Genomic DNA, 27,310 nt, shown 5'->3' with positions numbered 1-27,310 from the left:
TTCTCTCAAAGACAAAGATGCACAGGCCAGAGGAAATTCTGCACTTTATTTTTGCTCACAACCACCCCCAAAAGATCAGCACCCCCTTCACCTAGATGAAGTCCCTCTCCCAACACCTTCACAAAACACTGATTATCTTCCCCAGCTAACACCAGCTACAGCACCCCTTCCTCCCCCATCGGCTCCCTCCCCAGGTACAGTTGGCTTGCTTTCTCACTGTGTCACATGGGTCCCCTTCTTAAAACCCTCCCCAATGTAGGTTCTCAATTGCATGGCCACCTTGCATGGCTTCCTGGCCCCACTTCCCTGCTCTGCCCTGTGGCTGCTCCACCCTACCACCCAGGTCCACTGACTTGGGGGTGCAGCTCAGTGGCCAGCCACTTGCCTAGCATGGGCAAGGCACTGGATTCTAACCCCAGCACCGCAAGAAAAAAAAGAATGCAGAGCCCAGAGCCTTCAGCTGCCCACTCTAAGGGCCAGGGTTCCTTGGCTGTACTGGAGGGGTACAGCTGTTGACCAAGGCCGAACATCCACAATTCTGGAAAAATCCAGACGTGAACAAGAGAGATGAGGGTAAAATGACAGAAGAGAGGTGGACTGCAGTTGCAGACCAGGGAGGAGGGACACCTGTCCTAGGACCCCGGCCCGCCTCTAGCTGCTGCGGGGCCTCTGGCTGCGGGCCTTGTACACCTCGATGAGCAGGTCCTTTACATACTGGATCTCCCGTTCCACTGACTCGGCCCTTTCCCTCAGCTCCCGGTTCCTCGCCTCCAGCCCCTGGCACTCGCCCTCCAGGGCCTCGCCCTCTGCCCGCTTCCTCTGGCGGTACCTCAGAGCTGCTGATTTGTTTTGGTCTCTCTTCTTCTGCTTTCGGTCCCCTCGGGTGGTGGCAGGGTTGGGGTAGGGGGCTGGGCAACAGGGCTGAGGGGGAAGAGGGGGAGGAGGAGGATGCTGGGGGCCAGGCAGGGATGCCAAGCTTGCATCCCCCTGCCCGGCCTCACTGCGACAGTAGATGGCTAGCAGGTCGAGGGTATCCAGGGCAGGGGGCTGGGGGAGGTCAAAGGTGGGGAGGGGAATGGGGAGTGAGGGGGCAGGTGGTGCGGGTGGTGGTGGGGAGGGTGGTGGGAGGAGTGGGGCATCAAGGAAGAAGTCTTCCATCTGTTCTAGCTCCTTCTTGAGCAGGGAGGCCATGGCTTCCAGGTCAGGGGGGGCTGGGGAAGGAGGAGGGAGGGCACCTGGAGGAAGGGGGGGTTCCAGAGGGAGGAGGGCTGTGAAGTCTACTCTTTCAGTCATCCAGTCAGAGAAGCCATCACCTGGAGATTGGAAAGAGGACACAAAGTTCCCTGAATTCCTGATCCTCACTCATGTCTGCCTTACCTGGGCTCATTTGTTGTGTTCAGTGTAGACGACTTGCCAGTCAGTCAATTGACCAATCAGTGAATCAACAAACTAATAAACTAGTAAACAAACCAATGAGCCACCCAACCAATCAACCAGCCAACCAACCAACCAATCAATGAACCATTCAAACAACCAATCAACCCATTAACCAATGACTCACTCAGTTGACCAAATAGCCAACAAATCAGTTAAGGAAAGAAACACTCACTCAACCAAAGACTCAACAAAACAGTGTGCCAGCCATTTCCTTAACCATTCCAACACCATCTTTACTGAGTTCCCTATTATTTGTGGTTTCTCTGATTCACTATTTTTTTTTTTTTTGGTGGTAGTAGGGTTTGAACTCAGGGCCTTTCACTTGCTAGACAAACACTTATCACTTGAGCCTCTCCCCAGTTTTGTATTTTATTCATTTTTTTGGCAGTACTGGGGTTTGAACTCAGGGTCTCATGCTTGCTAGGCAGGCACTCTTAATGCTTGAACCACTCTGCCAGCCTTGTTATTTTTTTTTTTTTTTTGAGACAGGTTTTCACTACGTAGCCTGGATGGCCAGGACCTTGTGATCCTCAGGCCTTCACCTCCTGAGTGCTGGAATTACAAGTGTGAAGCACCATGCCCAGCTTACTTATTTATTTTTGGAATACTGGGGTTTGAACTCAGAGCTTACACCTTGAGCCACTCCACTAGCTCTTTTTTGGGAAGAGTTTTTTTGAGATTGGGGCTCCAGAACTATTTTGCTTGGGCTGGCTTTGAACCACAATCCTCCTGATCTCTGCCTCCTGAGTAGCTGGGATTATAGATACGTATCACTATGCCTGGCTCCCTTTGTCTTTTCTTAGCTCAGTGCTAATTGCTTTCCACCTGTCCCAATATGTCCTCTTTTGTCTCTTGTCTGTCTCCTCACTACATTGTGAGTTGGGGGTCAGGGATCAGCTTAATCTTGTACCCAGCTGTATTCCTAGCACCTGAGACAGTGCCTGGCACACTGTAGGCACTCAAATATTTATCAAATGAATGAAATAATTTTTCCTTTCCCCTGTACTCCAACCCGTAAATTACCCCACCTCCATTCTCCATCTGCCCTTACCTGCCAAGGGCTCTCCCCCCCCTGGAAGCCCGCCCTCCAGGGCTCCCCCAAGGACCTCATAGGGAGGCAGGGGGGCAGGGGCCAGGGGGAGTTTTCCATAGTCTACGAGCCAGCCCAGCCCGCTAGCTGGGAGCAGGGCCCTGTCCAGCTCCAGCCCCAGGGTCGCCAGGAGTGACATGGCTGTGGCACAGGTGCTGAGCACTGATGACAATGGAGGCTGCACCAACAGCTGGAAGGTGGCTCTGGATATTGCTCAGCTGGGCGAAGACAGGCACCAGTGTGAAAGTGGAGGACCTGCACGGGTGAGACAGGAGTGGTAGGGGTCAGAGGTCAGCCTCAGAATCCCTGGGGGAGGTCCTCCCACTCCCTCCAATCATGTGTCAAGACCAAATCTCCGCCTTCTCAGAATTCTAAATCTGCCCTTCTTTCCCCAAATTTCTGAGCCCTACACACTCACTAAGGAATTCTTTTATTTTTAGAAACTCCAAGCCCCACCTTTTCCCAATACAGAAACCTAATGGCTTCCCAGGGGAATTCCCTTACGTACCTCCCTCCCATCTAGTCATATTCCCCTTCATAAACAAGTTCCAATCCCAGGAGAATTTCCTTCCAGCCACGCCCCTTCCCCTAAAATCTTTCCTTTAGGCACCATTCCTTTCTTAGATGCCATTCCAAGTCAGTTCCCAGGGGAATTTCCCCAGGCCCGGACACTTCATCAATGTCATCCACTCAAATTTTGCCCTTCCCTTTGAAAGTTCACGGTATATGGTGGGGAGGACTGTATAGTAACTATCTCTGTAAGCCCCGCCTCTCCCTCTTTAGCCCCGCCCCTTGCCTTTTGGCTCCGCCTCTTTGTCCAATCGACCCCTCACCTAACGGCTGGCTGAGCCCCGCCCCTCCACACAAAGGGCTCCTCCAACCCCCAATCGTTGCTATGGCTAAAGGTCCTAGCTCCACCCCCGTCTTAATAGCACCGTCCTTCCCTGTCAATCTAAGCCACTCTCCGCCCCAGCAGGTGCCTGATTGAAAGGAAGGGAGTCGGTGCAGTAAGTCAGAGGCATATGTAGCATGGAGAGAGGAGAGAGCACGCGGAGAACGCCTCCCCAACGCCCACTCTTGCGCGCGGCTCTCTCACTGAGCGTTAAAACGCCTGCTCCGATATTGGAGCGGCCCATTGTTCTAAGCCGCCACCCTCCTGGGAATCAGTACGCATGTGCGGCCGTTTACTGCCCGCCCTTCATACCTAGGCCCGGGCCCGGGTGAACTATAGCGCGTGCGCAAAAAAAAAAAAAAAAAAAAAAAAAAAAAAACCGCTCTGGGATTGATGCGCAGGCGCACCGCACGCAGGTCAACCTACCATTCTCTGTAGGACCTCCCCTCCCCCACCTCGGGCCAAGTGCGCATGCTCAGCTGCGCGCCAACGGCCCCCTTTTTCCTCTTCTGCGCCTGCGCGACCGTGATTACCGGCTCTCGTTTCCTCACCCTACCCCCCACCAGACCCGGCTGTGAGGACCGCGAGCTGCGAAAGGGCGGGAAAGGCGGTTGGAGAAGGAGGGGCGAGCGGTTACTCACTCCATGGCTGCGGAAAAGAGAGGCATCGGCGGCCTCGGCTGAAGAAAGACGGTGGGAGCGGAGAGCGCAGGCGCGGTAAGCGCGGATACAGGACGGGGATACAAAAGGGGTTGCGGCTACAGAGCCATGGTGGGGCTTAACGCGGGCGGAGGCGGCGTCGCGGGAGCCTGAGGACAAGTTGTGAGCTGAGGACAGGGAATGAGGAGGCCCCGGAGACTGGGGACAGATATACCGGGGACGACGCAGCACGGCCCGCCTGGATCCTTCCGCGCCCCGCCCCGCCTCCGCGTGGCTCCAACCCGGAGGCGCCTCGGCACCTCCTCTCCCGGTCAGCTGGTCCCCAACTCTCCTCACGACCCCTGAGGTTCGCTCCTGGTCCCCCTCTGACTCTGGGACCGTGTTCCCTGTCTCTGATTCCGCAGTCCGGGCCCTCTGCCCTCTCTTTAATTTGTGGACCCGAACCCCATCCTTGTTCCTCTAACTCGCAACCCTTCATTTCTCTTTGACTTTCTCTGCTTCTTGAGTTTCCTGCCAAAACACACTTTAATCTTTTTATCTTCGCCCCTCCCCAACCGACCACGCAGCCCCAGAGCCCGCGTGCGTCACAGACCGTGCGGCACTCAAATCACAGAACTGCCTGTTGGCCTGGGACAGATACTTGAGTTTTTTTTTGGCCTCATTTCCCTAGCGTTAAAATGAAGAGGACATTCTGTGTATGGTGGGGCACGACTGTAATCCCAGCTCTCCGGAGGAAGGAAGATCGGGAGTTCAAGGCCACCTTGGGCTACCTACACATAACGAGTTCCAAGCATGCCTGGGATACATACTTTAGAAATAAAAAGTTAAAAAACCGAACACACAAAAAAACCCCATACTCTACCTGGTGGGATTATATGTGAAAATCAAATTAAGCCTCTTAAATCCTAAGCACAGAGCCCTTCTCCTGTGTCCTTGCTCATCATGGGGCCTGGCCTCACCTGTTCATCCTTAACAAGAACTCCAGACACTGGCCCTCCAATACCTGCAGATAGGTCTATTTTTTTTTTTTTTTTTTTTGGTAGTACTGGGGTTTGAACTCGGAACCTCACACTTGTGTTAGGCTGATGCTCTACTACTTGAGCCACTTTGCCAGTTTTATGTTGGGTATTTTTGAGATAAGGTCTCCAGAACTATTTGCCTAGGACTGGCTTTGAACCGTGCTTCTCTTGATCTCTGCCTCCTGAAGAGCTAGGACTACAGGTGTGAGCTACCAGTGCCTGGCTCAGTTAGGTCATTCTTGTGCTTCCCTCTTTTCCCCAAGGTTTTCCAGTCATCCCCACTTCTCCCCCTGCCCCCAATTCAGGGATTCACTTTTCACTATGTACTTTCTCTAGCCCTTGCCCAGCTTCCCTCAGTCCTTGTATGGCCAGATGGTTTGCTGTTTTCCTCCTGCCTGTTGCTCTGACTTCTTTCAGTCTTTGACTCAACTGCCCACACTGAATTTTTTCCTTTTTTTCAGTGCTGGGATCGAATCCACAGCCTCAGGAAAGCTTCTGTCACTTGAGCCATGCCCCTAACTCTTCTGTTTTTGAAACAGGGTCTCATTAACTTTGCCTAGGCTGACCTCGAGTTTGAGATCCTCTGGCTTCCACCTCCTGAGTAGCTGAGCTTACAGGTGTGTACCACCACACGTGGCTCCCACTGAATATTGTCTCCCAACTCCGCCAAAATTGAACATCTATGTTCTGTATGGTAAGAGAGGGAACTTTTTGGCCCCCCTGCTCCTCCCAGAACACTGGGCCCTCTACAAGCCAGGGTGGGTGTGTCTTTCCTCTGTTGCAGAAACTTTTCCCTTTCCCACCCTGTTTCTGTCCTCACCAGGACATCCTACTTGAAGTTCAACCTTCTGTGGCGGTTAATGAGGCTGAGTGAGGTTAGAGAAGGCAGAGTGGAGTGCCCTGATCTTGATCCCATGCACATACAGGCTTCTTGATCCCCCCGCCCCTTCCCCGTGTAAGGTTTTTTTTTTTGTGGTACTAGAGTCTGAACTCAGGGCAGGTGCTTGAGGTACACCCAGTCCCTCCTCCTTCCCTGTTGCAGGTAGGAAGTCCTTGGGGTCTGACCACCATTTATTTATTTATTTATTTATTTATTTATTTATTTTTGCAGTGCAGGGGTTGAACTCAGTGCCTCACATTTGCTAGGCAGGTGCTCTGCCACTTGAGCCCCTCCATGAGCATTTAGACTACCACCTTTTTTCAGAGCACTTCCTGTCTGGTCTGCTGGTGTTCGAGCACCTTGTCCCTATCTCCTTGGCCAGTAGGGGCTATGTTATAACATAGGCAGCATACAGAACAGAACACAGATTCTGGAGGCAGGTTCTTTGGGTTTAGACCCTGACAGCATCCATTTACACTGTGGCCCTGGCAGTTTCCCTTGCTTCCCTGTGCTTTAGTTTCCTCTGCAGTAAAAAGTGGATACCTATCCCTAAGGGCTGTTGTAATGAGTTAATCTGTGTTGAGCACGTGGGCTAGCACCTGGCATACAGTAGATGCTATGTAAGCGTTGTTAAACGATTATTACTGACATGGCTATGTTCTGTCTCCATTGCTGAACAGTGAGATGAAGACTGATTGGTCTTCCTTTGAAGGAAAACCTAAGGATCTGCTTCCTTCCACCTCTCAGTAGAGGAAGAGACCTGAGGGCTAGCAGGTAGGATCAGGGGTAGACTGTGGAACACTGCTGGTCATGAGCAGATACAGTCTCCCTCCAGAGTCTGCCTCTGAAAAGCTGTTTGGCTTTAGCCATACTACAGTTTGAACTCAGGGCCTCACACTTGCTAGGGAAGTTCTCTACCACTTGAGTCACACTCCCAGTCCTTTTTTTTTTTTTTTTTTTTTCTCCAGGTAGAGTCTTCTGTGTGTTTTTGCCCAGGAGCAGCCTCAGACCTCAGTTCTTCTACCTACACCTCTTATTTAGCTGTGATGACAGCCATGGGTGTCCCTGTACCATAAACCAGAATGTGCTGGGAAGGGCTGGACAGCTAAATGCAAACTGGCACCCATTCAGCATGACTGAGTCAGGCTCAGGTGGGCAGATCTGATCTGAGTGGGATACAACAGCTAGAGAGATGGGATCTCTAACTTTTTGATCAAGCTGGCCTCAAAGCATGATCTTTGGATCTCTGCCTCTTAAGTAGCTGGGATTATAGGTGTGAGCCACTTCTCCTTTCTACTCTGTTCTTTTTGAGTCACAGTCTCCCTATGCTGCCTAGGTTGGCATCAAGTGATCCACCTCGCCCTCCCATGTAGCTGAGCTTGTAGGTGCACACCACCACACTCAACTTAGCCCTCTACCCCTTGCTGTAGATTGAACCCAGGGCCTCAAGCATTCTGAAGGTGCCCTACCACTGAGTTATACTCTCAACCCATAAGGTTTTGGTTTTTTTTTTCCTGGAGTAATTTTAGCTTTCAGATTTATAGAAAAGTGACAAAAATACTGTAGAGAGTTACTGTATGCCCCTCACCCAGTATTTCCCATTGTTAATGTCCTGTATTACTATGGCGTATTTATCCCAGCTAAAGAACCAGTGTCACTACCTTCCTGCTGACTAACTTCCATGCTCTTCTGAGTTCACTAGTTGTCCTTTCTTTCTTTTTTTTTTTTCTGTTCCAGAATCCAAACCATGACAATGCATTACGTTTAGGCATTATGTCTGACACTTTGTCTTTCGTGACTTTTGACAGGGTCCCCCCCACACACACTTTGGTAGGACTGGGATTTGAACTCAGGCCTTTTGTACTTGCAAAGCAGGTGCTCTACCACTTGTGCCACACTTCCAGTCCATTTTGCTCTGGTTATTTTGGAGATGGGTCTCGAACTATTTGTCCGGGATGGCCTTGTACCAAGATCCTCCCAATTGCAGCTTCTCAAGTAGCTAGAATTACAGATGTGAGCCACAGAATCCCAGCAGCTTTGACAGTTTTAACAATGCTGAGTGGGTGTTTTCTGAATATGTTTCAGTTTGATTTTATCTCAGACTGGGATTAGGAATTTTTTAGAGGGTGACCTGGATTTTTTAAATTTATTTGATTGGTTTTAGACAGCTATGTAGCCAAGGCTGGCCTCAAAGTCTAAATCCTCTTGCCTCAACCTACCAAGTTCTAGGATTCCAGGTGTGCACCATTACAGCCAGCCTGGTAGGTTTTTGTTTTGTTTTTGTAGTATTTTGGTTTGAACTCAGGACCTCCCCATACTTGCTAGACAGGTGCTCTGCCTCTTGAGCCACTCTACCAGCTCTTTTTGGCATTGGGCATTTTCAAGATATGGTCTCATAAACTATTTCCCTAGTCTGGTCTTGAACCATGATCTTCCTGATTGCTGCCTTGAGTAGCTTGGGGTACAGGCTTGAGCCACCAGTGTCCAGGAAATAGAGTATTTTGTAATAACTGGGCATGAACTTGCTTGGCAGGAGAATCCTGTTGCTGGCTGCATGTTGCATATGTTACATGAGATGGCATTGGTGTAGGATTCCAGTCCCCCTCTCTTGGCCCCTTGTGCCCTTTTTCTTTCTTTAGCTGTTGGATCTGAGCCTGATTCAGTTATGCTGAGTGGGTACTACTCAGCTGTCCAGTCCTTCCCCACATGCTCCGGTTTGCAGTGGTGGGTCACCTGTGGCTGCCTGCCACCCAGGACCAGATGCCTTAGCCTCCCCCAGCCTGGAAAAGTTCTCTGGGGCTTAGGAGCAAGGGTGGGGCTGTGGGGAACTCTTTTACAGTGCGGAGGGGCCTGGCTTGGTTGGAGTGAAGCGGCAATTCAATTGCAGGCAGGTTGCATCAGCCCTGGTTCTTCAACGGGGAGGGGGAGTAAGGGAATTCTTTGGGGGCCTGGAGCACCTGGCAACGCCTCCTGGGTAGCAGAGCTCTGGATGGGAGGCCCCAGCACAGCAAGGGGGCTGGGTACATGGGGGAAGGGCATACAAAGAAGGAGGGAGACCAGCTGTCTGCAGGACCCTGAAAAACTGGGACATTGTGCCAAGAAAGGGCTTCATATCATGGAATCATGGGCTTAGCTTGCAAGAGATAGACCAAGGCCTCAAGAGGTAAAGGGGGCTGGTCAGAATCACTGTACGTCACATAGAGTCCAGACCTCAAGACACTGCACAGCTTCCAGGGACCTGGCAGGCCTGGGGAACTGGACCTTCACCTCAAGTTTGCTGCTGCTAACAATTGGCAAATTCTGTTGATCCCAGCCTGCCCCTTGCTATTCCCTCTGCCCTACAGGAGGCCCTCCTTACCTGTACTATTGCAGCAACCCCTCACTGGTTTCCCAATCAAGAAACCATGTGGAAGAGAGGGCCAGCCCAGCCCAGAGTCCTTCATCCTGGCCAGACTGCAGACAAGGGCCTAGTCTGCCTGAGCCTTGTTTACGTTCTTCAGAGGGGTCACGGCTAGCCTAATGAATTCACATTCTACTTCCATTGCTTCTGGGACCCTCGGCAAGTGTCATTTCTGACTCACTTTCCTTATCTGTAAAACGGGGCTAAGAGGACCCACCTTATAGGTTAGTAGTGGAGATTAATTAGGTAACGTACATATATGCCCAGAATAGGACCGGGCACGTGAGAGAAGTTAGCTCTCTCAGGTGCTGGTGGCGGGGCTAGAGATGGGGGATGACATGGGTAAACCCATCTCTTCCTAGGAGCTCAGCATGTGTTCGTGTTGTTTCGCTTCCTGTCCCTGCACCTTGTGCTGCTTTCGTAGCTGCCTCACTGACGTGTGTACGTGACTGTTCCAAACACTCAGAGGACAAGGTTGGGACCTTCCTCTCCCAGAATCCTTCCCCAGTCCTGCCCTCCTACCTCCATAGGTAGCAGTGCTAGGGAGGGCACCCGGGAAAAAGGGCAGGAAGGCCAAGGCCAGCTCAACTGGGGAAAGGGCAGTGGGGGTTGAGGGGGTGGGCAGAGAACAGGCTGCCACGTGGCCCAGGGGCTCAGAGTCCTCCATAGCCCCTCCCCTGCCCTCAGGCCACCTGTCCCTCTCTGAGCAGAAGCAGTCATAGCTTGCAACCTGATTAGGCCCTGTGTTCCTGTGCCAGCTCCCACATTCTAGGTATCACTTTCTGTATTAGTTTCTCCTGCTGCTGTGACAAGTAACCACAAACTTAATGGTTAGCACAGCTGACATTTACTTCCTTAAAGTTTGGGAGGACAGAACTGTGGTCCTTCTGAAAGCTGCTGGCCTTTCGAAGCTTCTAGATACCACCTTGTTTTTCATGGCTCCTCTTCGTCCTTTAATCTTCTTGATCTCCCTCTTATAAAGAGTTAGGTTTAGGGCCCACCTTAAATCCACCTTAATTTAATCATGTCTGTAGAGACTATTTTACTACATAGGGTATCATTCACAGGCACTGAGGACTAGGACATGGACAGCTGGGTGACCATTATCAAGCCTATCTCATCTACTCTGTCAGAGCCTGAGGTAAAGGATAGGGAGGTCCCTGAGTGCCTCCTCTCTTGAATGCCCACAAGAACTGGATGTAGGAAAAGAACAGGGCAAATGAATGACAGTTGACAGCATAGTGTCCTGGAGCCCAGGGTGCCATCTGTCACCACTGTATGTGGCTATTCCCCCATGCTGCAGTCACCTCATCCGGAAAACTGGGACAATAATACACCTACCTCAGAGACAGTAATGAGGAATAGCAAGTTAGCATACAAAATGGTCTAGACCAGGACCCTCAGGCCTGTCAGAGACTCTGAGGGAGGGGTAGGCCTTTAAGGTATGTGGACCACCTGGAAGGCACAGCATTTCTTGAGGCCAGCCATCATGCTGGGCAGCGACACTGACCTGGCAGTGCAGAGCTGTTTGTTTTACAGGGGAAATTGGAAATCAGTTTTTTTCTGAAATTGAAGTTTTATTTTTATTTTTTTTTTTGAAATTCAATTTCAAAAAACTTCAAGTTTTAAAGTTTAGCGGGTATCTCAGAAAAACTTGAAAACCCCCAACAAATCATGAGGGTGCCTAGGATTCAGGCTGCCTGCCCTGATGACCTTCAAGTTCAATGATTTCCCTTCCTACAACTGCATTCCTCTCTGGCTATTGTGGGGAGCATGAGGAACCAAGATCCCTTGTTGCAGAGAGGAGCTGAGAGTCAGGGCCAGACCTCTGTGCTAGGCTTAGCTGGCCCAAGAGTGGAGTGTTGCTAAGACTCAGGCAAGCTGCATGAGGAGTCTGGGAGGTCAGTACTTGTGGGGAGCAGGTGTTTTATTACCTTTCTGGTCCCAGTCAACCCTCATGTCCCAGCTACAGCTACAGGCCATGGGAACAAATCTCTTTTTTTTTTTTTTTTTTTTTTCTTTGTGGCACCATGCATTGAACTCAGGACCTTGGTCTTAGGCAAGCACTCCATGTCCCCAGACCCCAGGTATACATCTCTCATTGCAGGGAGGGAGGACCATCCTCCACCCCATGGGGATAGAGGTGGGGCATTTTGGTAAGACGGTATTAGAAAGGACTTATTGCAGGAGCTGGGCTGTCAGGTGACTTGTGGGCTCAGGGTGTTGGGATTTTGCTTTGCTCTGGATTGGATGCTGGCAGGAGTCCAGAACATTGGAGGACAAAATGGAGCCAAAGCTGACATTAGTTAAGCAGCTGTCAGGTCTAAGCCAGGAGGGGCGTTTGATCCTTTTGTGGTTTGGAAAGATTTCCAAAGGTTTGTGTTTTTGTCTCCCTTGAGACCTAACTCTAAGTGGTCTCAGTGACTTTGACTGAGACTGGTGGTGTGGGAGATTGCCTTGTCCAACAAAGACAACACCACCAGGACCTGCTCATCAGAGCTGCTTTTACCTTTCTCACAGCAAACATACGCATTGTGCCAAAATGGGGAGAGGGCAGAGCCAAGAGTGACAGCTCCCTTCATTCAGCAGGGACACTTAACTTTGTTTTATCTTTTTGTTGGTACTGGGGTTTGAATTCAGGGCCTGTTACTTGCTAGGCAAGTGCTGTACCACTTGAGCCACACCTCTAACTTTTTGTTTTGTTTTTTGAGATAGAGTCTGCCAGACTATTCTTGAACTCATGATCTTCCTGCCTCATCTTTCCAAGTGCTGGAATTACAGGCATGTGACACCGGTGACCTACAGGGACACTTGGGCACAAGAGAATTCCTCAGGTTAAGCCTAGCTGTCCTCCTTGAGAGGCTGGATGGTCAGGGTTGATTGGAGAAAGAGGCAGAGGTGGGAACCTCGCAGGAGTGCTGGCTCCTTGATGCCCCCTCAGCAGGTGTGTGTGTGGCACTGCCCTGTGGAGAGTGTTGTAGGTCAGTGGCCAACAGAGCAGAGCCTCAGCTCTATAAGATCCAGAGCCTTCTGCTGTTTTTCCTGATCTTGCTTTCTGTAGGAACTGAGCTGATAGGGGCAAGAGCAGCTGGTGACCCTCTCTTGGTGCAGACTGTGCCATAAGGTTGATCAATAGTGCTGAATTGGATTCAAGAGTGAAACCTAAACAGTCTGGAAGGTCATGAAGATGGCTTGGGATGTCCTCAGAGACTGAGAAGAGAGTACTAAACATGGCAGGTAGTGGTAGTAGGGAGTGAAAAATTTCACATGGGCCTCAGTAGTGGTTAGTGGTTAGGAGCTTGGCTGTGGGGGCAGACAGCCTGAGTCAGAGTCCTGGCTAGCTGTGTGACTTGGAGCAAGTAAGTAACTTAAGTTCTCGTGACTTCTGTTTGCTTCTCTAAAATGGGGCCATTGATAGTTCCCACCTTATAAGGTTGCTGGGGAAAGTGAGTCAGTGCAGATGAAGTCCTGAAAATAGGGGCAGGCAAGACAGGATTAAAGCCCTCCACTCCTCCCTTGCCCCCACCTCTGGCTGCTTTCCACTTGGTTCCCAGAGAAGTCTTTTCCCTTGTAACCATCTCCATCGGTCTCCATCGGTCTCCATCGCAACCCCAGCTTGGCACTTCTCTCCACCTCCACTGCCATCACTGCTTCTCCCTCAGGAAGCCAGTGTTGAGAGTAGAGGCCCAAGGGAACACAGTGATGTGCCGTGCTCCACCCCTCCACATCCACCTGCTGCTCTCTTGGGGCCACTTTTGGGATGCAGCCCCTTTCCAGGTCATGGCGCCCTACCTATGTGGTAGTCATGACCAGCTGCATTGTCCACAGAGCCTCCTGATGGCCTGCACAGGTGACAGCCCATTCTCAGCCAGTATTTAATTGCCAGCCACCCCTAAGAGAAAGCGTGTTCCTGACTTAAGGGCTGAGCCTGGCCCTGCTCACCTCTGCAGTGTCACTGCCATCCTTCGTCCCTTCCTAGCACCCATGGTTGGTTGGTTGGTTTAATGCATAAGCCATGTCCATTTATCAGAGTGTGTAGTTCAGAGGTGTTATGTGCAGCCACTGCCACAATCAGTTCTAAAATGTTTTTACCACCCAGAAAGAAGCCCTTTGGCATTGCCTCTCACTTCTTTCCTCCTGGCCAGCCCTAGGCAGCACCATTCTCCCTGGTTAGGATTTGTTTATGATCACAGAGGAATCCTACACTGTGATCTTTCATGTCTGGCAGCAGCATCATGTTCATCTGCCCTGTCAGTGGTTCCTCCTTTTTTTTTTTTTTTTTAAATTTTTTTTGCTGTACTTGGGTTTGAACTTAGAGCCTACACTTTGAGCCACCTCCACTAGACCCTTTTTTGTTAAGGGGATTTTCAAGATAGGGTTTTGGGAACTATTTGCCCTGCTGGCACCCATACAGGCATGACATCACCAGTACCTGGCTCTTCCTCCCTTTTTAAAGCTGGATAATTACTCCATTGTGTGTGCTGAGTTTGATGTACCCCTTCATCGGACTGTGAATATTTGGGTTATTTCTACCTTGGGACTCTTAGGAATAATGTTACTGTCCTATATATGTGTGGACATGTTTTTGTGTCAATGTGTATTTTCATTTCTATTATTACAGCCACCCTGGTGGGTGTGCAGTGGTTCTCATTTGCATCTTCTGGGTGGCTGATGATGCTGAATATCTTTCACCTGCTCAGTCACTTATGTGTCTTGGGCCTCCTGTGTTGTGGGCATGGTGACCTACACCCACACCCCTTACCTCTGAGTGACTCCTCTACATCCCTCAGTGTTAGGCTTGAATGGCTGGGCCTTGCTCCTCTAGGAGGCTTTCTGTGACCCTTCCCTCACCCATCCCCAAGAAAAGTTAATCACCACCTCCCCTGGGTTTCCAGTGCATTCTGACCAAAGCTCTTTTAGCATCCAGCAAGTTGTCCTACAGTTCACCTCATTGACTCTGACCTTTGGTGAACTGCATTATTTGAGGACAAGGACCTTTTCTTAGTCACCCTGTCTTTGACATATGCTGACATCGGGCAAGTTACTTAACTCCTAAAGGGGAGTGCTAATGGTACCTACCCCATGGGGAAGAGTGGAGAACTAGACGAGCAAGTCACTACCTAAAGCCAGCCCCAAGTCTGTGTATGTCACTGTGTGCTGGCAGTGGGAATGGAAGTCCTGGCCCTGGCAAAGCTGGCAGGTCTAGTGGGGAGGCACAGTAAACACGGCCCGTGAGGTAAAGCTGAATTGCAAGGATAAGAGGGGAAGTGGGATGGGTTTGACAGTTGGCAGTGCTGGAAGAATTTCGGTTTTGCCTGGGGGCTCACTTAGGTGGCATCTCTGAAGGAGGCGATGAAGTCGTTTTGGGGGAGGGAGGCCTTTGGGGCTGGAGGGCATTGATGGAGACAGCGTGGTAGGAGGCCAGGATGCCTTTTGGCATTGAGAAGAATTCTGTTGCTGTCAACGTTTATGTGTCTGTTTCTGTTTGAGCACTTAATGTTTCCAATACTGGTAGCTTTTCCTCTGTCACACTTAAAATACAGTGGGTTTCCTGGGGGCAGTGGCCATGCCATATTGTCTTAATTGACCATACTGGAGGCCTGTCCTAGCCTCTCAGTGGATGTTTGTTGACTGAATAAGGTATATTTGGGAAGTTTTCACCATGTGCCAGCACACGGTGGGTGGGTGCTGAATGACTAATGCCTCTTTATCGTTTCTAACAAATGGAATTGGTACGTCAGATTGGCAGAGGCTTTGTCATTTCCAGTGCTGGCCAGTTGGAGGGAAGCGTTTTCTCTTGGGCACTGCTGGTTAAAGTGAAGGAGCAGGAAGAGTGTAGTACAGTTTGGAACCCTGAGAAACTCAGAATGCAGGGATCTGCCCTAGTAACTGCTTCCATCTGTGCCAGGAGTATGAACGGTTTGCTTGTTACTGCATTGACGATAATGAAGAAGAATTAGAAACTTCCTAATGTCTTTTATAAAGCATGCATAAATAAAATGTGATGCATCCCGGCTGTGAACAGACAGCAACCAGAAGGAATGGAAAACAAACTGTAGAGTGAGCTTACGTTGTGGTAGGTATAAGCCGTGCCCCCCGCACAGACACGACATTGGCAGGTTGGGTGGAACACATGGCAGTTTGTAACAAATTGCCTCACAGGGCTTGAGATCAGAGCGGAAGGTAGTCACAGGAAGCTTAGTTTTATTGGTTATGTTCCAAAAATTAGGCTTAAAGGAAGAACTGATATATTAATTGTGTAGTTAAAATTTAAATGTTACAAATACAGTTAGGCAGAGGGGGAAGATTTTTTACAATACAAGAGAAAAAGGACAGAGCTTTTTGCAAAAAGGTAGAGTAAGATGCCCAGCGCCAGAGGATTTCTCAGATCTCTTATTTATGTTAAGAGTGGTGGTTCTGGAATCCTCTTTAGGAGCCTGGCATGGTGGCATGTGCCTGTAGTCCCACCTTCTCAGGAGGCTGATGCAGGATGATCACTTAAGCCCAGGAGTTCAAGACTAACCTGGGCAACATAGAGGGTCCCTGTCTTTTAAAAAGAAGAGTCCTCCTTAAAATCTATTTTTCCTGACTTCTGTACCATGCACATGGAGGCTGATTGGTTTTACCCTTGGGGAAAAGGGCTGTTCGTCCCACCAGCTGAGCTCCTTGGGTGTGGCTGGGCCTCAGGAGGGGGAAAACATAACTGCTTATTAATTGCCAAGTGACTTCTTGGTTAGAGAGTATTTTTCAAGGAAAAGAAGGAAGAAGACATAAGGTTGAGGACCTACGAATCCAAGAGTCATTCAGGTACCATCCTGTGTGGCAGGTGGCAGAGGCAAAGTTTTGGAGCTGGGGACAAGCCAGCACTTCTGAGGGCCTCAGTTGCCTCATTTATCCAAAGAGGAGAGTAAGACTGCTTAAAGTGACTTCTGAGCTACATTAACTGAAGAAAACAGTCTAGAACAGTGCGTGTAGCATGCTGCCTTTTGTGAACAAGCAGAGAATACAAACAGCATATTCACTTACGTGCACAGGAAAACTGCAGAGAGGCACTGTGTCTCTGGGTCAAGAGCTGGGCGACGTGGGTTGAGACCACAGTATTCCCTTTTGCACCTTTGTATAGAGGACCTTGTAAACATGCCCCACCTAATCACAGGATAAGCTTGTCATTTAAAAAAAATGCCCATCAGTGTGTGAGGGGGTTGGTTGAGAAATGGGACAGGTGTGGCGAAGCCTCTAGCAGGCAGCATTCAGATCACTTAGGCATGTCAACGTTAGGCATCTAAACACGGAGAGGGGACAGTGCCATTAATCTGATGGGAGCCGGGAGCTCCCTGCTGTCCCACCACCCACTGCGAGGTTTTGTCTCTAGTACCTTAATGCAAGTTTGTATATCAGAGTTTGAAAAGCCTCAGAGAAGCATTGGCTGGAGGAACTTAGGACCAGGATCCCAGATGGCTTAAGGAGGTGAGAGAGGGCAGTAGAAATCTGTGGGGCCTCTGTGTCAAATATTTGCCCCGGAAAAGTAGTTTGCTACCTCTCTCTGGCTGGTTTCCTTTAAACGTGGGATCCCTGCCACCTCCAAGCAGGTGGCTGTATAAGTGCTGGACAGAAACAGCCCAGGCTACCAGCTAGCAGCCAGGGGAAGTGTCCCAACTACAACCACCCCTGCCTTGTGGGAACTTCCTGCCCCATGCTGGTCTGGCTACACCAACCTCCTCTACCTAGAGTTTGCCCAGCCAGCAATGTCTGCCTTGGTTTGGCACTTACGGTCTTTGGCTGATTTCTATTCTTGAAGGCAGACTCTGAGCTGATCTATTTGCCACAAAGGAGGGGGGAGTTTCCAAGGTTATTAAAGACAAATTAGTAGGATTGGGGTGAGCAGTCAGCAAGTTGTGTTTGACATGTTTGGTTTGTCGACTGGTCATGCTGCCCAGTGGAGATGCCTGGGTAGACAGGGAGTCCCTGCACAAACATGGGGCCATGCACCACGTCTGGAGGGCAAGTGAGGGAAGCTGGTGAAGGTTTTGGAGCCACATGGGGGATCAGATTTCCCCTTTTTCTTTCCTCTCATCTCTGCTTCCCTTGCTCTCTTGGCTCTTATCACCAGTCTTCTTTTTCTTTTTTTTAGTCACTGGGGTTTGATCTCAGGGCAGGTGGTTTACCACTTGAGCCATTCTGCCAGAGTGTTTTTGCATTGGGTATTTTTGAGATGTCTCGTGAACTATTTTGTCTGAGTTGGCTTTGAACCGTGATCCTCCTGATCTCTGCCTCCTGAGTAGCTACGATTTCAGGCATGAGCCACTGCTGCCCAGCTTCTCCCTGCAATTCTTAAATAGTTAACTCCTTCTAAGAGATCAGTCCTACAGAAAGCACCTGTCTTGTCCTTCCTGGGTGTCTTCTGACTCAGTATTGTCATAGCACCACCATGTGGTGTTCAGCAGAACTTGGCTAATAAGTTATTTCCTGGACCACGTGGATGCACCATGCACTGTTCCAAACACCTAGCAAGTTAGAATCAAGTCATTTCATCTTTGTTTTTTCAGGTGGGGAAATTGAGGCATGCGGGTAATCTTAGATTCCAGGGCTAGGTGTGTGTGGAGGAGGTGGGCATCAGAACGATGGACTGCAGGGCTGCCTACTACTTGTGGCTAGGCCATGCTAGGCAGCTGACAAGAAAGGACCACGAAATCTCCTTTGCGCAGGATTCAGCCTGTGGCCTGGGCCTCTAATGCCATACCATGAAATCACACACTGTGTGTGTGTGTGTGTGTGTGTGTGTGTGTGTGTGTGTTTCACTTTTGGGATCTCATAGCGTCCCCTTACAGAGCCTGGGTGCACCAGATACACCTGTATTTATATTCATGAGTCTTGAGGAATCCTAGGACTCCTTTGGGCACATTGGCACTCTTAAGAGAACCTACTAGTGTGGGGTCCCCAGCCCTCAACCCTGTGGATTGCTCAAGCCCCCAAAAAAGGTAGAGGACAGCAGAGGGCTCGGGTACAGGAAGCAGTGTCTGGACTTCATCTCCATCACACAGGCTGGGCTGACCTGGGCCTCTAGCTTGGCCTCACTTCCCCACTGAATGCCTATACCAGGGACCCTGCTCGTGTTGGTTCTTAGTGAAGACTGAATTCTGACATCTCAGTGAGCACTTCCTCCACCCCAGGCAGAACTTTTCAGCCTTGACCTCAGAGATCTGGATTCCCATCCTAGGAGCACTGCTAGCTGTGTTGAGGATGCTGTTGCATGGTGCTTCTGGCAGGTCCCGTTTCCATACTTGGTGCTGCGTAGATGGTGGTTATTACTCATTCTCATTCACGCTGACCATGAGCGTTTAGCACCTAGAGTGCTCTATCTCCACATGCTGGAGTTCCATCAGGGAGGAAAAAACCCAGGAAAATCCTTCCCCATGGATCTGACACTGCCATCATCATGAGGTTCTGTTATAAATGTCTCTTCTCCATCACAGATGGCCTGTCACTGCTGGGCCTCGATGATCTTTTCACATACCCACACCACCCATGACATGGTCACCCCGGGGTGAGGATTCATCCTTCACTTTTCCACACCTAGGAGTCCTTCGGCTGGGCACATTGCCACTCCAAGTAGTTTCTGCTCTGATTCCAGCCTCTTTCTCGGCTCCCTCTCTAGGCTTTTTCTTGGCCATTTATCTAGATTGAGTTCTTTCTCTGTTCTTTCACTGCCCCCCCCCCACTCCCCAGTCTGGCTGCTCTCACAAGTTTCCATTAACTTAATGGCTTAAAGCAACACAGTCGTCTTCTGATAAAGTTCTGGAGGCCAGAAATCTGAAGTGGGTCTGTGGAGCTCACCCTTTGAGATTGTAGGAGAGTTGCTTGCCTTGTCCAGTTGATGGAGGCCACCTGTTTGGCTGGCTTTGGCCTCTTTGCCTCCTTACCCCACTGAAGGACCTGTGATGGTCTTGGGCCACAAGGTTAATCAGGATCAACTCTCCATCTCAACATCCTTCACCACCAAAGCTGCCAAGTCCCTTTGGCCACAGAAGGCAGCACGTTCATGGATTCTTGGGTATGGGCTTGTGCAGGCATCATTGTTTATCCCCCCGCCCCCAATGTCCTCCCTAATCCTTTCGTCTTGCCGAGGTTGCAGTGCCCCTGGTTCATTCTCACCCCTATTCCAGAAATCTAAGGAAAGGGTCCTTACTAGTGACACCTGCCTGGCCGCTCTTCCTACTGAGAGGCCTTGGTCTGTCCCCTCACTGCCTTTAGTCTGCCCAGACTTGAGGGTCTGCCCTGCCACCTCATGCCACAGCTTTGCCTGGTGCGGTCCCCTTGGCTATGCCTAGTTTTCTTTCCCTATAACGTAGAGTCCCTTCTAACACAGTATGGTCAATAATATGTGTTGCTTTCCTGTCTTTTTTTGCCTAGTACAGCGGCTGCTCAGTGTCACTTGTATGCATGAATGTTATAATGGAAAGAATCTTCTTGACATTCTGCCACGCCCAGGGCGGGCCTTTATCCCTCTGTGTTGTCATCACCTTATGCAGAGTAGTGCTGAGTGAAGATTGGAGTAGCTAATCTGTATAAAGTTAGCACTTGGAGTGGATATCAGATTAGTGGAACTGAGCAGAGGTGGACAGCGGCAGCTAGAACCACGGCTTCCTAAGCCAGGGACTGGTGAGTCAGTAGGTCCTAAGAGGGACTAAGGAGGGGCGGGGCATTCTGAAACACAAAGGCAGGTGCGTGGGGTGGGCCATAGTGCAGTGGCTCTTCCAGGAACTGTGTGGTGAGCTGTGTGGTGGCCACACAGCTGTGGCCGTCCATCCTGAGTGCCCAGCCCAAGAGTGCCCCATGCCTTCACCAGGAAACACGCTGCTTCCTCTAGCATCTTCAGCTTGTCTTTAGCAAAATTCCACTTTGGTAAAGGTGTGTATCAGAACTCATGCTAGTCTGTACTTGTGAGAAACCCCAAGTCCTGCTTGTTCATGGCTTTGTTAACTGGGACAGACCCTGCAATATTGGTGCAAAATTCCACATTTCAAATTGCGATTCTCACATCTCTGTCCCCAGAGTCCCAGCTCAGGCCTCAAAGCTCCACCTTCTCCTAGACCCCAGCCTCCTGCTTCTTCCCCTCCAGTCTAGCCCACACACATGCCTGGCCATGGTAGTACTTCCCACCCCTTAAAAGTCCCTCTGTGGCTCCCTCAACAAAAAGTCTGACCACATCTTGTGGCACTGTGGCCCCAAGACCACCCTTTCGCCCAGTGATACACAGGGATTCAGGGAGCTCAGCAAAGCAGTTACAGTTTATGTCAGCATGAAGGCTGCAGCCTAAAGTCAGCAAGGGAATAGTGTGGAGATCCAGGAGAGGTGAGGCACGAGTCTCCAGGTCGTCCTCTCGTTGGAGTATTATGGACAGCACTTAATGTTCCCACCAATGATGTGTGATAACACACATGGGGTGGGGGCAGATGCTCCTCGCCTTACTGTGGTGCTCTGTCCTGACAAAGCCATCCTAAGTGGAAAAGCACAGAATATACCCAAGCTACCAAGCAGCACAGCACACCTTGGTATTATCTGTTTCCCCTCATGACCCAGGGGTTCACTATGACCTGCACCTTGCTGCCACCACGAGAGGATCACGCCACAGGCTGCTAGGCTGGGGAAAGCACAAAGTTCAAAGTGCAGTTTTTGTGGAATGGGAATCACTTTCACACCATTGTAAGCCAGGGACCATTGGTAGTGCTGTGCAGGGAAGCTGGCCTGTGCTGTGCTGCCCAGGGTTTCTGTGCAGTCAGTCCTCTAGGCTTAAGCACTCTTGTGGTTAAACTTAGATATTCAATCCCCACCACCCACCATAAATCACAGGCTTTGGTGCAGCCTGAGGCCTCAGGTAAATCCAGGAGCTGGGCAAGATCTGTCTTTGGAATGTGCAGGGTCTGGACAGCCCAGACCTACCAGCTGAACCCTTTACTGCACATTCACTATCCCCTAGCCACTCCAAATCTTTTCCTACCCTAGACACGCCTGCCATTTCAGCCTCTGCTTTCACCTGGGACCACGCTCCACCTGGATGCTTCTCCCTCATCCCATGGTGAGGTCTGGATAAGAGCCTCCTCTTGCTCTTGTGACATGTGCCCCAGTCCTGGTCCTGAACCTTGTTTGACATGTCTCCATCTACCTCTAAGGCAAGGCAGTGACTTAACTTGACTGCTCTGGCCCTCACTGTCATGGTTCAGCAGTTGGCCCTGCCCCAAAGTTTATTTTCTACAGTGAATCGTTACACGTGAGAAGTACATAGAACAGGGCTGGATGAACACGTGGCCCTATAGGAATAGATTCCTGGCACCTGTGGTCTCAGACTGGTAAGGCACGTGGTCAGCAGGGGACCATCAGCCCAACCACAGCCCCACAGAAAGCTGTTTCTCTGTGCTTCATCAGTTTGCAGAGAGCTTTATATAGGTGCTCTTCTGGAAAGTTTTAGCTGCAATTTAGTAGCAAAAACTCTGGAGCAGAGTTCTTAAGAACTGAGGTCTTAAATGGGTGCTTCACAGATGAATGTTCACAGGCCCTTCAGCTCCCTTTTTCTTTCTCCGCCCCTTCCCCCCTTGTTTTGAGATAAGATCTTACTGTGTAGCCTAATCTGGCCTGGAACTCTCCATCCTCCTGCCTCAGCCTCCTCAGTGCTAGGATTATAGGTGTGTGCCTCTGAGCTGGACACCAGTGGCTCATACCTATAATTCTAGCTACTCAAGAGGTAAAGATGAAGAGGATCACTGTTTGATGCCAGCCTAGGCAAATAGTTCTTAAGACCCTATCTTGAAAATAATCAACACAAAAAAGGGCTGGTGGAGTGGTGGCTCAAGTGTGAGGCACTGAATTCAAGCCCCAATACCACTACCACCACCACCACTACCCTCTGGGCAAAAAAAAAAAAGAAAATGTAGTTCTGTGGCTGCTTTGTGATGAGTACGCTAACTTGTGTCCTTCCTACGTCAGCTGTATGTCAGCATCCTAAGTGCCACCTCTACTTCCTGAGGCCAGAACTGAACTAAGGTTTGCTGTACCTTATTACAGACTGAAGGGTGAGAGTATGACTGGAGTCACACCTCAGATCTGCCAGACACTTTCTACTTCATGGCTGTATTCATTTCCTCTGGCTGCTCTCACAAGTGACCACAAATTCAGTGACTTAAAATAATTCAAAAGTCTGAAATGGGTTTTAGCAGGGCCAAATCAAGGTGGTGGCCAGGCTAGTTCTTCTGGAGGCTCCAAGGAGAATCATTTCCCTCTCTTTCCCAGCTTCTAGCTGCTATATTCCTTGGCTCGTGGCCCTTTCCTCTGTCTTCATACTCAGGGTGCCTCTCTCCAACCCCTGCCCCTCTTAAGTCACTTATCCTTCTGCCTCCATCTTACGGTGTCACTAGATAATCTGGGAGAATTTCTCTTCTCTAGATTCTTAAGTACATCTACAGAGTCCCTTCACCGTATAGGGGGACAGAAAACCAGAGTCCAGGGAGTAGGCTGGGGACATCTTTGGCGGGCCATTATACTACCTCCTGTGCAAATCTGCTGGAAATCAGTTAGGGTCCCCCATCCCCTAGCAGAAAAGGCTCTTCAGACTCTGGTCTCACTCAGCTGCCTTCAGCCAGTCTGTGGTCCCCAGCCACCTTGTTGAGGATCCCCCATTCCGTCACCTTTGAGGCAAGACAGTCTGAGAGAGCCAGCCTAGGGGGGCTTGTTGAATTCATTAACTCAACACATCCCTCTTGAGAGCTGGCAGTGTAGCTAGACATGGGGTTGTGGTGATCCCAGTCCTGGGGAGGCAGAGTAGGGAGGATCAAGAGCTCCAGACCAACCTGGGCTATGTAGCAAAGACCCTGTCTCAAGGAAAACAAAAAACTGGTGCATCACTTCCCGGCCCTCGCTCTTCAGAGTTGGCTGTGACCCAGCTGATATTGCACTGCACTATGTTTGCCTCTGGGATGGTCTCTGTTACTTTTCCCACATTGCATATGTGTCAGTGCGCAGTCTGCCCTGACATCTAACTGATAATTTGGGTGTGGGAAGTTCCCATCATTGGTCCCATGCTGGATGAGGAGGCTTGTGAATCAGGCCAGTGGCAGTCAGTGAGTCCAGCCAGGCCTGCAGCCTAGGCTCAGCTCCTGGCTTACCACTTGCTAACTAGTGGTCCTGGGTAAACCACCGCAGCCCTCTGGGCACTTGTGGGATTCAGTGTCCTGCTGAGGTCTTCTCCCAGGCCTGCCTCATAATCACTGTCCCTCCCCAGTGCCTCCTCTCCCCCTTTCCTCCCCAGGTAGCCTTTAATTACCTGGTGAGTGATGACACTTGCTGGAGCTTTGTCAGAAGTTACAGAAACAGAGTTGGTTTAAGCTAAGTGGGGAGAGAGTGGCTCTTGGAGCTTCTGGGGTGCCCTTTGTCCCTGTTCCCCTTCTTTCCCTGTACCCATCACTGTCTCTAGTCATGGCCAAGGAGATCCCCAGGGAAAGGCCCAGGAGCATACACGTCATCTGGATGTGGCCTGAGGAAAAACCCTAAGGTCTCAGTTTATTCTTGAGCCTGTCACCATAGCCAGGGGCATTAGTGCCCTGACTGAGCACTTGGCTCTCACGCCTTCCTGGCTTCAGCATGCCCTCAGTCCTCAGTGGTGAGTGTGTGTGCCTCGATGCACCTTCAGGGACAAGGCCCTGTACTACAACCCAGGTTGTTTACCACAACCCATCTTGCTATCAAGGTCCAGCTCCCACAGGCCTCAGAGCAACACCCATGGGTGTGACTTTGTGTTCTTCTAGTCCCACTCATTGGAAGCGCCTCCATCTGGACCCCCTCAGGCTGAGCTTGGTTCAGGCTCTGACTCCTGCCTTCTCCCTGGTGATTGGAGGCTCCCCTCTGCCCCTGTGCTGACCCCAGGGCATGGGCTTGGGCTTCTCAGTCCTTCTCTGCTAGTTCACAAAGCCTAGTTGAGGTTATACAGAAGGAAGAGGAAGGGCTGCTGCCTCATAACAACCAGCCCTGCCACCCACCAAGGAGATTGTGCTGGGTCATGCCACTCAGGTTGCCTTTCCAAAACTGCCATCTGATCATGTCACTTCCTCTGCTTTAAAAATCTTCCCAAAGTTGCAGGTGCTGACGGATTGCCTTTGGGAGCTGGAATAGAAGCTGCCTCACATCTGGAGCCATGAGCGCGTTTAACTTTGGAAGCACTGGGGCTCCTACAGGCGGGTTCACTTTTGGCACTGCAAAGACAGCAACAACCACACCCTCCACAGGGTTTTCTTTTTCTACTTCTGGCACTGGAGGGTTTAATTTTGGGACTCCCTCCCAACCAGCTGCAACTACTCCTTCCACCAGCCTGTTCTCCCTCACTACCCAGGCTCCAGCTACACAGACCCCAGCATTCAGTTTTGGAACGACAACTCCTGCTTCTGGAGGAACTGGCTTTTCCTTGGGGATCAGTGCTCCAAAGCTAAACTTGAGCAACCCAGCCACCACCCTGGCCCCAGCAAGCACCAGTGGCTTTGGGCTCAGCAGCAGCACCCTCAGCAATGCCATATCGAGCCAGGGGGCTACGCCCACTGGCTTTGTGTTTGGCTCCTCCACCACCTCCACAGTTCCAGCCAGCACATCTGGAGGGTTCTCGTTCACCAGTGGAAGCACAGCCCAGCCTGGGACGTCCACTTTCAACATTGGCTCTGTGGGCAGTTCGGCCCAGCCTACGGCACTTTCTGGATTACCCTTTACTCCCACTGCACTAGCAACCACGGGAGCAGGGGCCATACAGCCAGCCGCTCCCACACCCGCCTCCACTACCAGTGCAGGGCCCAACCTCTTTGCATCAATAGCAGCTGCTCCCACCTCATCCACTGCCACGGGGCTCTCCCTACCTGCCCCAGCAACCACCACTGGGGCATCCGGGGCGGGAACACTGGCCTTCAGCCTAAAGGCCCCTGCAGCAGCTTCTAGTACCTCTACAGTAACATCTACCACTGCTACCACCACCACCACCACCACCACCACCGGCTTTGCCTTGAATTTAAAACCACTGGTGCCAGCTGGAATCCCCAGCAATGCAACAACGGCTGTGACTGCTCCGCCTGGCACCAGTGCAGCTACTGGGGTAGCCACCTGCCCCGTGATGACCTATGCACAGCTGGAGAGCCTGATCAACAAGTGGAGCTTGGAGCTGGAAGACCAGGAGCGACATTTCCTCCAGCAGGCCACCCAGGTCAATGCCTGGGACCGCACACTGATTGAGAATGGGGAGAAGATCACCAGCCTGCATCGAGAAGTGGAGAAGGTGAAACTGGACCAGAAGAGACTGGACCAGGAGCTCGATTTTATCCTGTCCCAGCAGAAAGAGCTAGAAGACCTGCTGAGCCCACTGGAGGAGTCAGTCAAGGAGCAGAGTGGCACCATCTACCTGCAGCACGCCGACGAGGAGCGCGAGAAGACCTACAAACTGGCTGAGAACATTGACGCGCAGCTCAAGCGCATGGCCCAGGACCTCAAGGATATCATCGAGCACCTGAACACGTCGGGAGGCCCCGCAGACACCAGCGACCCCCTGCAGCAGATCTGCAAGATCCTCAATGCGCACATGGACTCCCTACAGTGGATCGACCAGAACTCGGCCCTGCTGCAGAGGAAGGTAGAGGAGGTGACCAAGGTGTGCGAGGGACGTCGCAAGGAGCAGGAGCGCAGCTTCCGGATCACGTTCGACTGAGTTCTTGGGGGGGTAGCGCTGTGTTGTGTAGTTCGGGGTTGCAAGATACTCGTTCTTTATTGCTTGCTTTCACGTAATTGTGCTGTTGAGAGAATTGTTCTGGAGTTTGACTTCCATTAGGAAATACAAAGCATTTGGAGTCCTCTGGTCCAGGCAGGAGCCTAGAGAGTGCTTTTTTCATCTATGCATCCTCGGTCCTTTCTTACCTGTTGCACCACCCACCTCATCCTCCCTCCAGCCAAAGAATGGAGAAACGCTGATTGACATTAGAAAAATGTACACGCCAGCCAGGGTCAGTCAGGCAGTCACTCTGTCCAACACTCACACTCAGTCATAGGTGTAGTGAAAAAGACAAGGTTCAGAGAATCTGTCCTCAGAGGAGAAAGCAGCCTGGACTTGAGGTACAAGATGTGTACCTATGAGAGCTAACCACCAAGATGGGAATTGAGAACAGAACAGACAGCAGGATAGAGGTGGATATGGGCCAGCTGAGGGGTGTGTACGAGGGTAGGAAGAAGGGGCCTCCTTTGCCTGGTTGTGAGCAGCCTGCCGTCTGCTCGTCCTCGAGGCTCTACCTTAGCCTTGTCTCCAGGAAGCCTTAGCCGCACAGCACTGGTGGGGTGGCCAGCTGTAGGTCCCTGTAGCGCACTGCATGGCACCTCCGCTACTTGCCACACTATTGTGCCAACTGTGCTCCATCTCGCCCCTAGATTGTGAGCTCTTGTGGGCAGGGACTGGCTATTGTTACACTCTGTGTCCCCAGCACAATCCTGTCACATTTGCTCAGTGAACCATGAAGATGAAACCTGGTATATCACTAGCTCACAAAAATGCCTGCTGATGTGGCCTTGGTGGCCAGAGAGACTTGGTCCTGAGCTTCCCAGTACCAGAGTTCACTTAGTCACAGTAAGAAGCCAACCGGATATATCCCAGGTGTCTTTCGTATTTCCTTTACACTCTGCAGCATCCTCTGAAGCACCTATGGTTGTATGTTGCTTACCTAAATAAATAAGTATTGTGAAACAAAACTGCCGTCAATCTTCATGAATGTTAGGAAGAAAAGGTTGATGAGAAGAGTGGGTTTCAGAATACTCCATGGGATACCATTGGTCTAAAGGGCAGAAGCAAGCACCAGGACTTCTGTTTAATCATGCACCAGTATGTGATGCAGCCATTGTTGGTGAGAGGGAGCAGCATACAAGGTCCA

General features: G+C 50.8%; 3 protein-coding genes across 5 annotated transcripts in view; 2 read left to right on the top strand and 1 right to left on the bottom strand.

Annotated features, from left to right (window-relative positions):
- Nucleotides 1-26: 26 nt before the first annotated feature.
- Atf5 (activating transcription factor 5) lies at nt 27-4,198 on the bottom strand. The gene is made up of 3 exons (XM_020160011.2): nt 4,061-4,198; nt 2,489-2,782; nt 27-1,313 (listed from the first exon to the last, which is right to left on the bottom strand). The coding sequence occupies exons 2-3, from the start codon at nt 2,664-2,666 to the stop codon at nt 652-654; spliced, it is 840 nt and encodes a 279-aa protein (XP_020015600.2). The 5' UTR covers nt 2,667-2,782; nt 4,061-4,198; the 3' UTR covers nt 27-651.
- Nup62 (nucleoporin 62) lies at nt 3,995-27,131 on the top strand. The gene is made up of 2 exons (XM_020159994.2): nt 3,995-4,135; nt 24,498-27,131. The coding sequence occupies exon 2, from the start codon at nt 24,559-24,561 to the stop codon at nt 26,101-26,103; it is 1,545 nt and encodes a 514-aa protein (XP_020015583.2). The 5' UTR covers nt 3,995-4,135; nt 24,498-24,558; the 3' UTR covers nt 26,104-27,131.
- Nucleotides 3,998-27,310, top strand: part of Il4i1 (interleukin 4 induced 1) — a 34,519-nt gene continuing 11,206 nt past the window's right edge. For all 3 annotated transcript variants that reach the window (XM_074058007.1, XM_020159992.2, XM_074058006.1), the window contains exon 1: nt 3,998-4,135. The gene's annotated coding sequence lies outside the window, so the exon portion shown is untranslated. The remainder of the gene's footprint in view (nt 4,136-27,310) is intronic.

Source organism: Castor canadensis, chromosome 16 (assembly GCF_047511655.1).
Source record: "Castor canadensis chromosome 16, mCasCan1.hap1v2, whole genome shotgun sequence".
Taxonomy (NCBI): Eukaryota; Metazoa; Chordata; class Mammalia; order Rodentia; family Castoridae; genus Castor; species Castor canadensis.
The sequence above is the reverse complement of the archived record's forward strand: the minus strand, read 5'-3'. Positions and strand labels throughout refer to the sequence as shown.

What these genes read in the sequence shown, in the direction of transcription:
- Nup62 (XM_020159994.2), top strand. Translation starts at nt 24,559, where the DNA reads ATGAGCGCGTTTAACTTTGGAAGCACTGGGGCTCCTACAGGCGGGTTC.
- Atf5 (XM_020160011.2), bottom strand. Translation starts at nt 2,666, where the DNA reads ATGTCACTCCTGGCGACCCTGGGGCTGGAGCTGGACAGGGCCCTGCTC. An exon ending in GGGGGGAGAGCCCTTGGCAG is followed by an intron (nt 1,314 to 2,488) that starts GTAAGGGCAGAT and finishes TCCAATCTCCAG; the next exon opens with GTGATGGCTTCTCTGACTGG.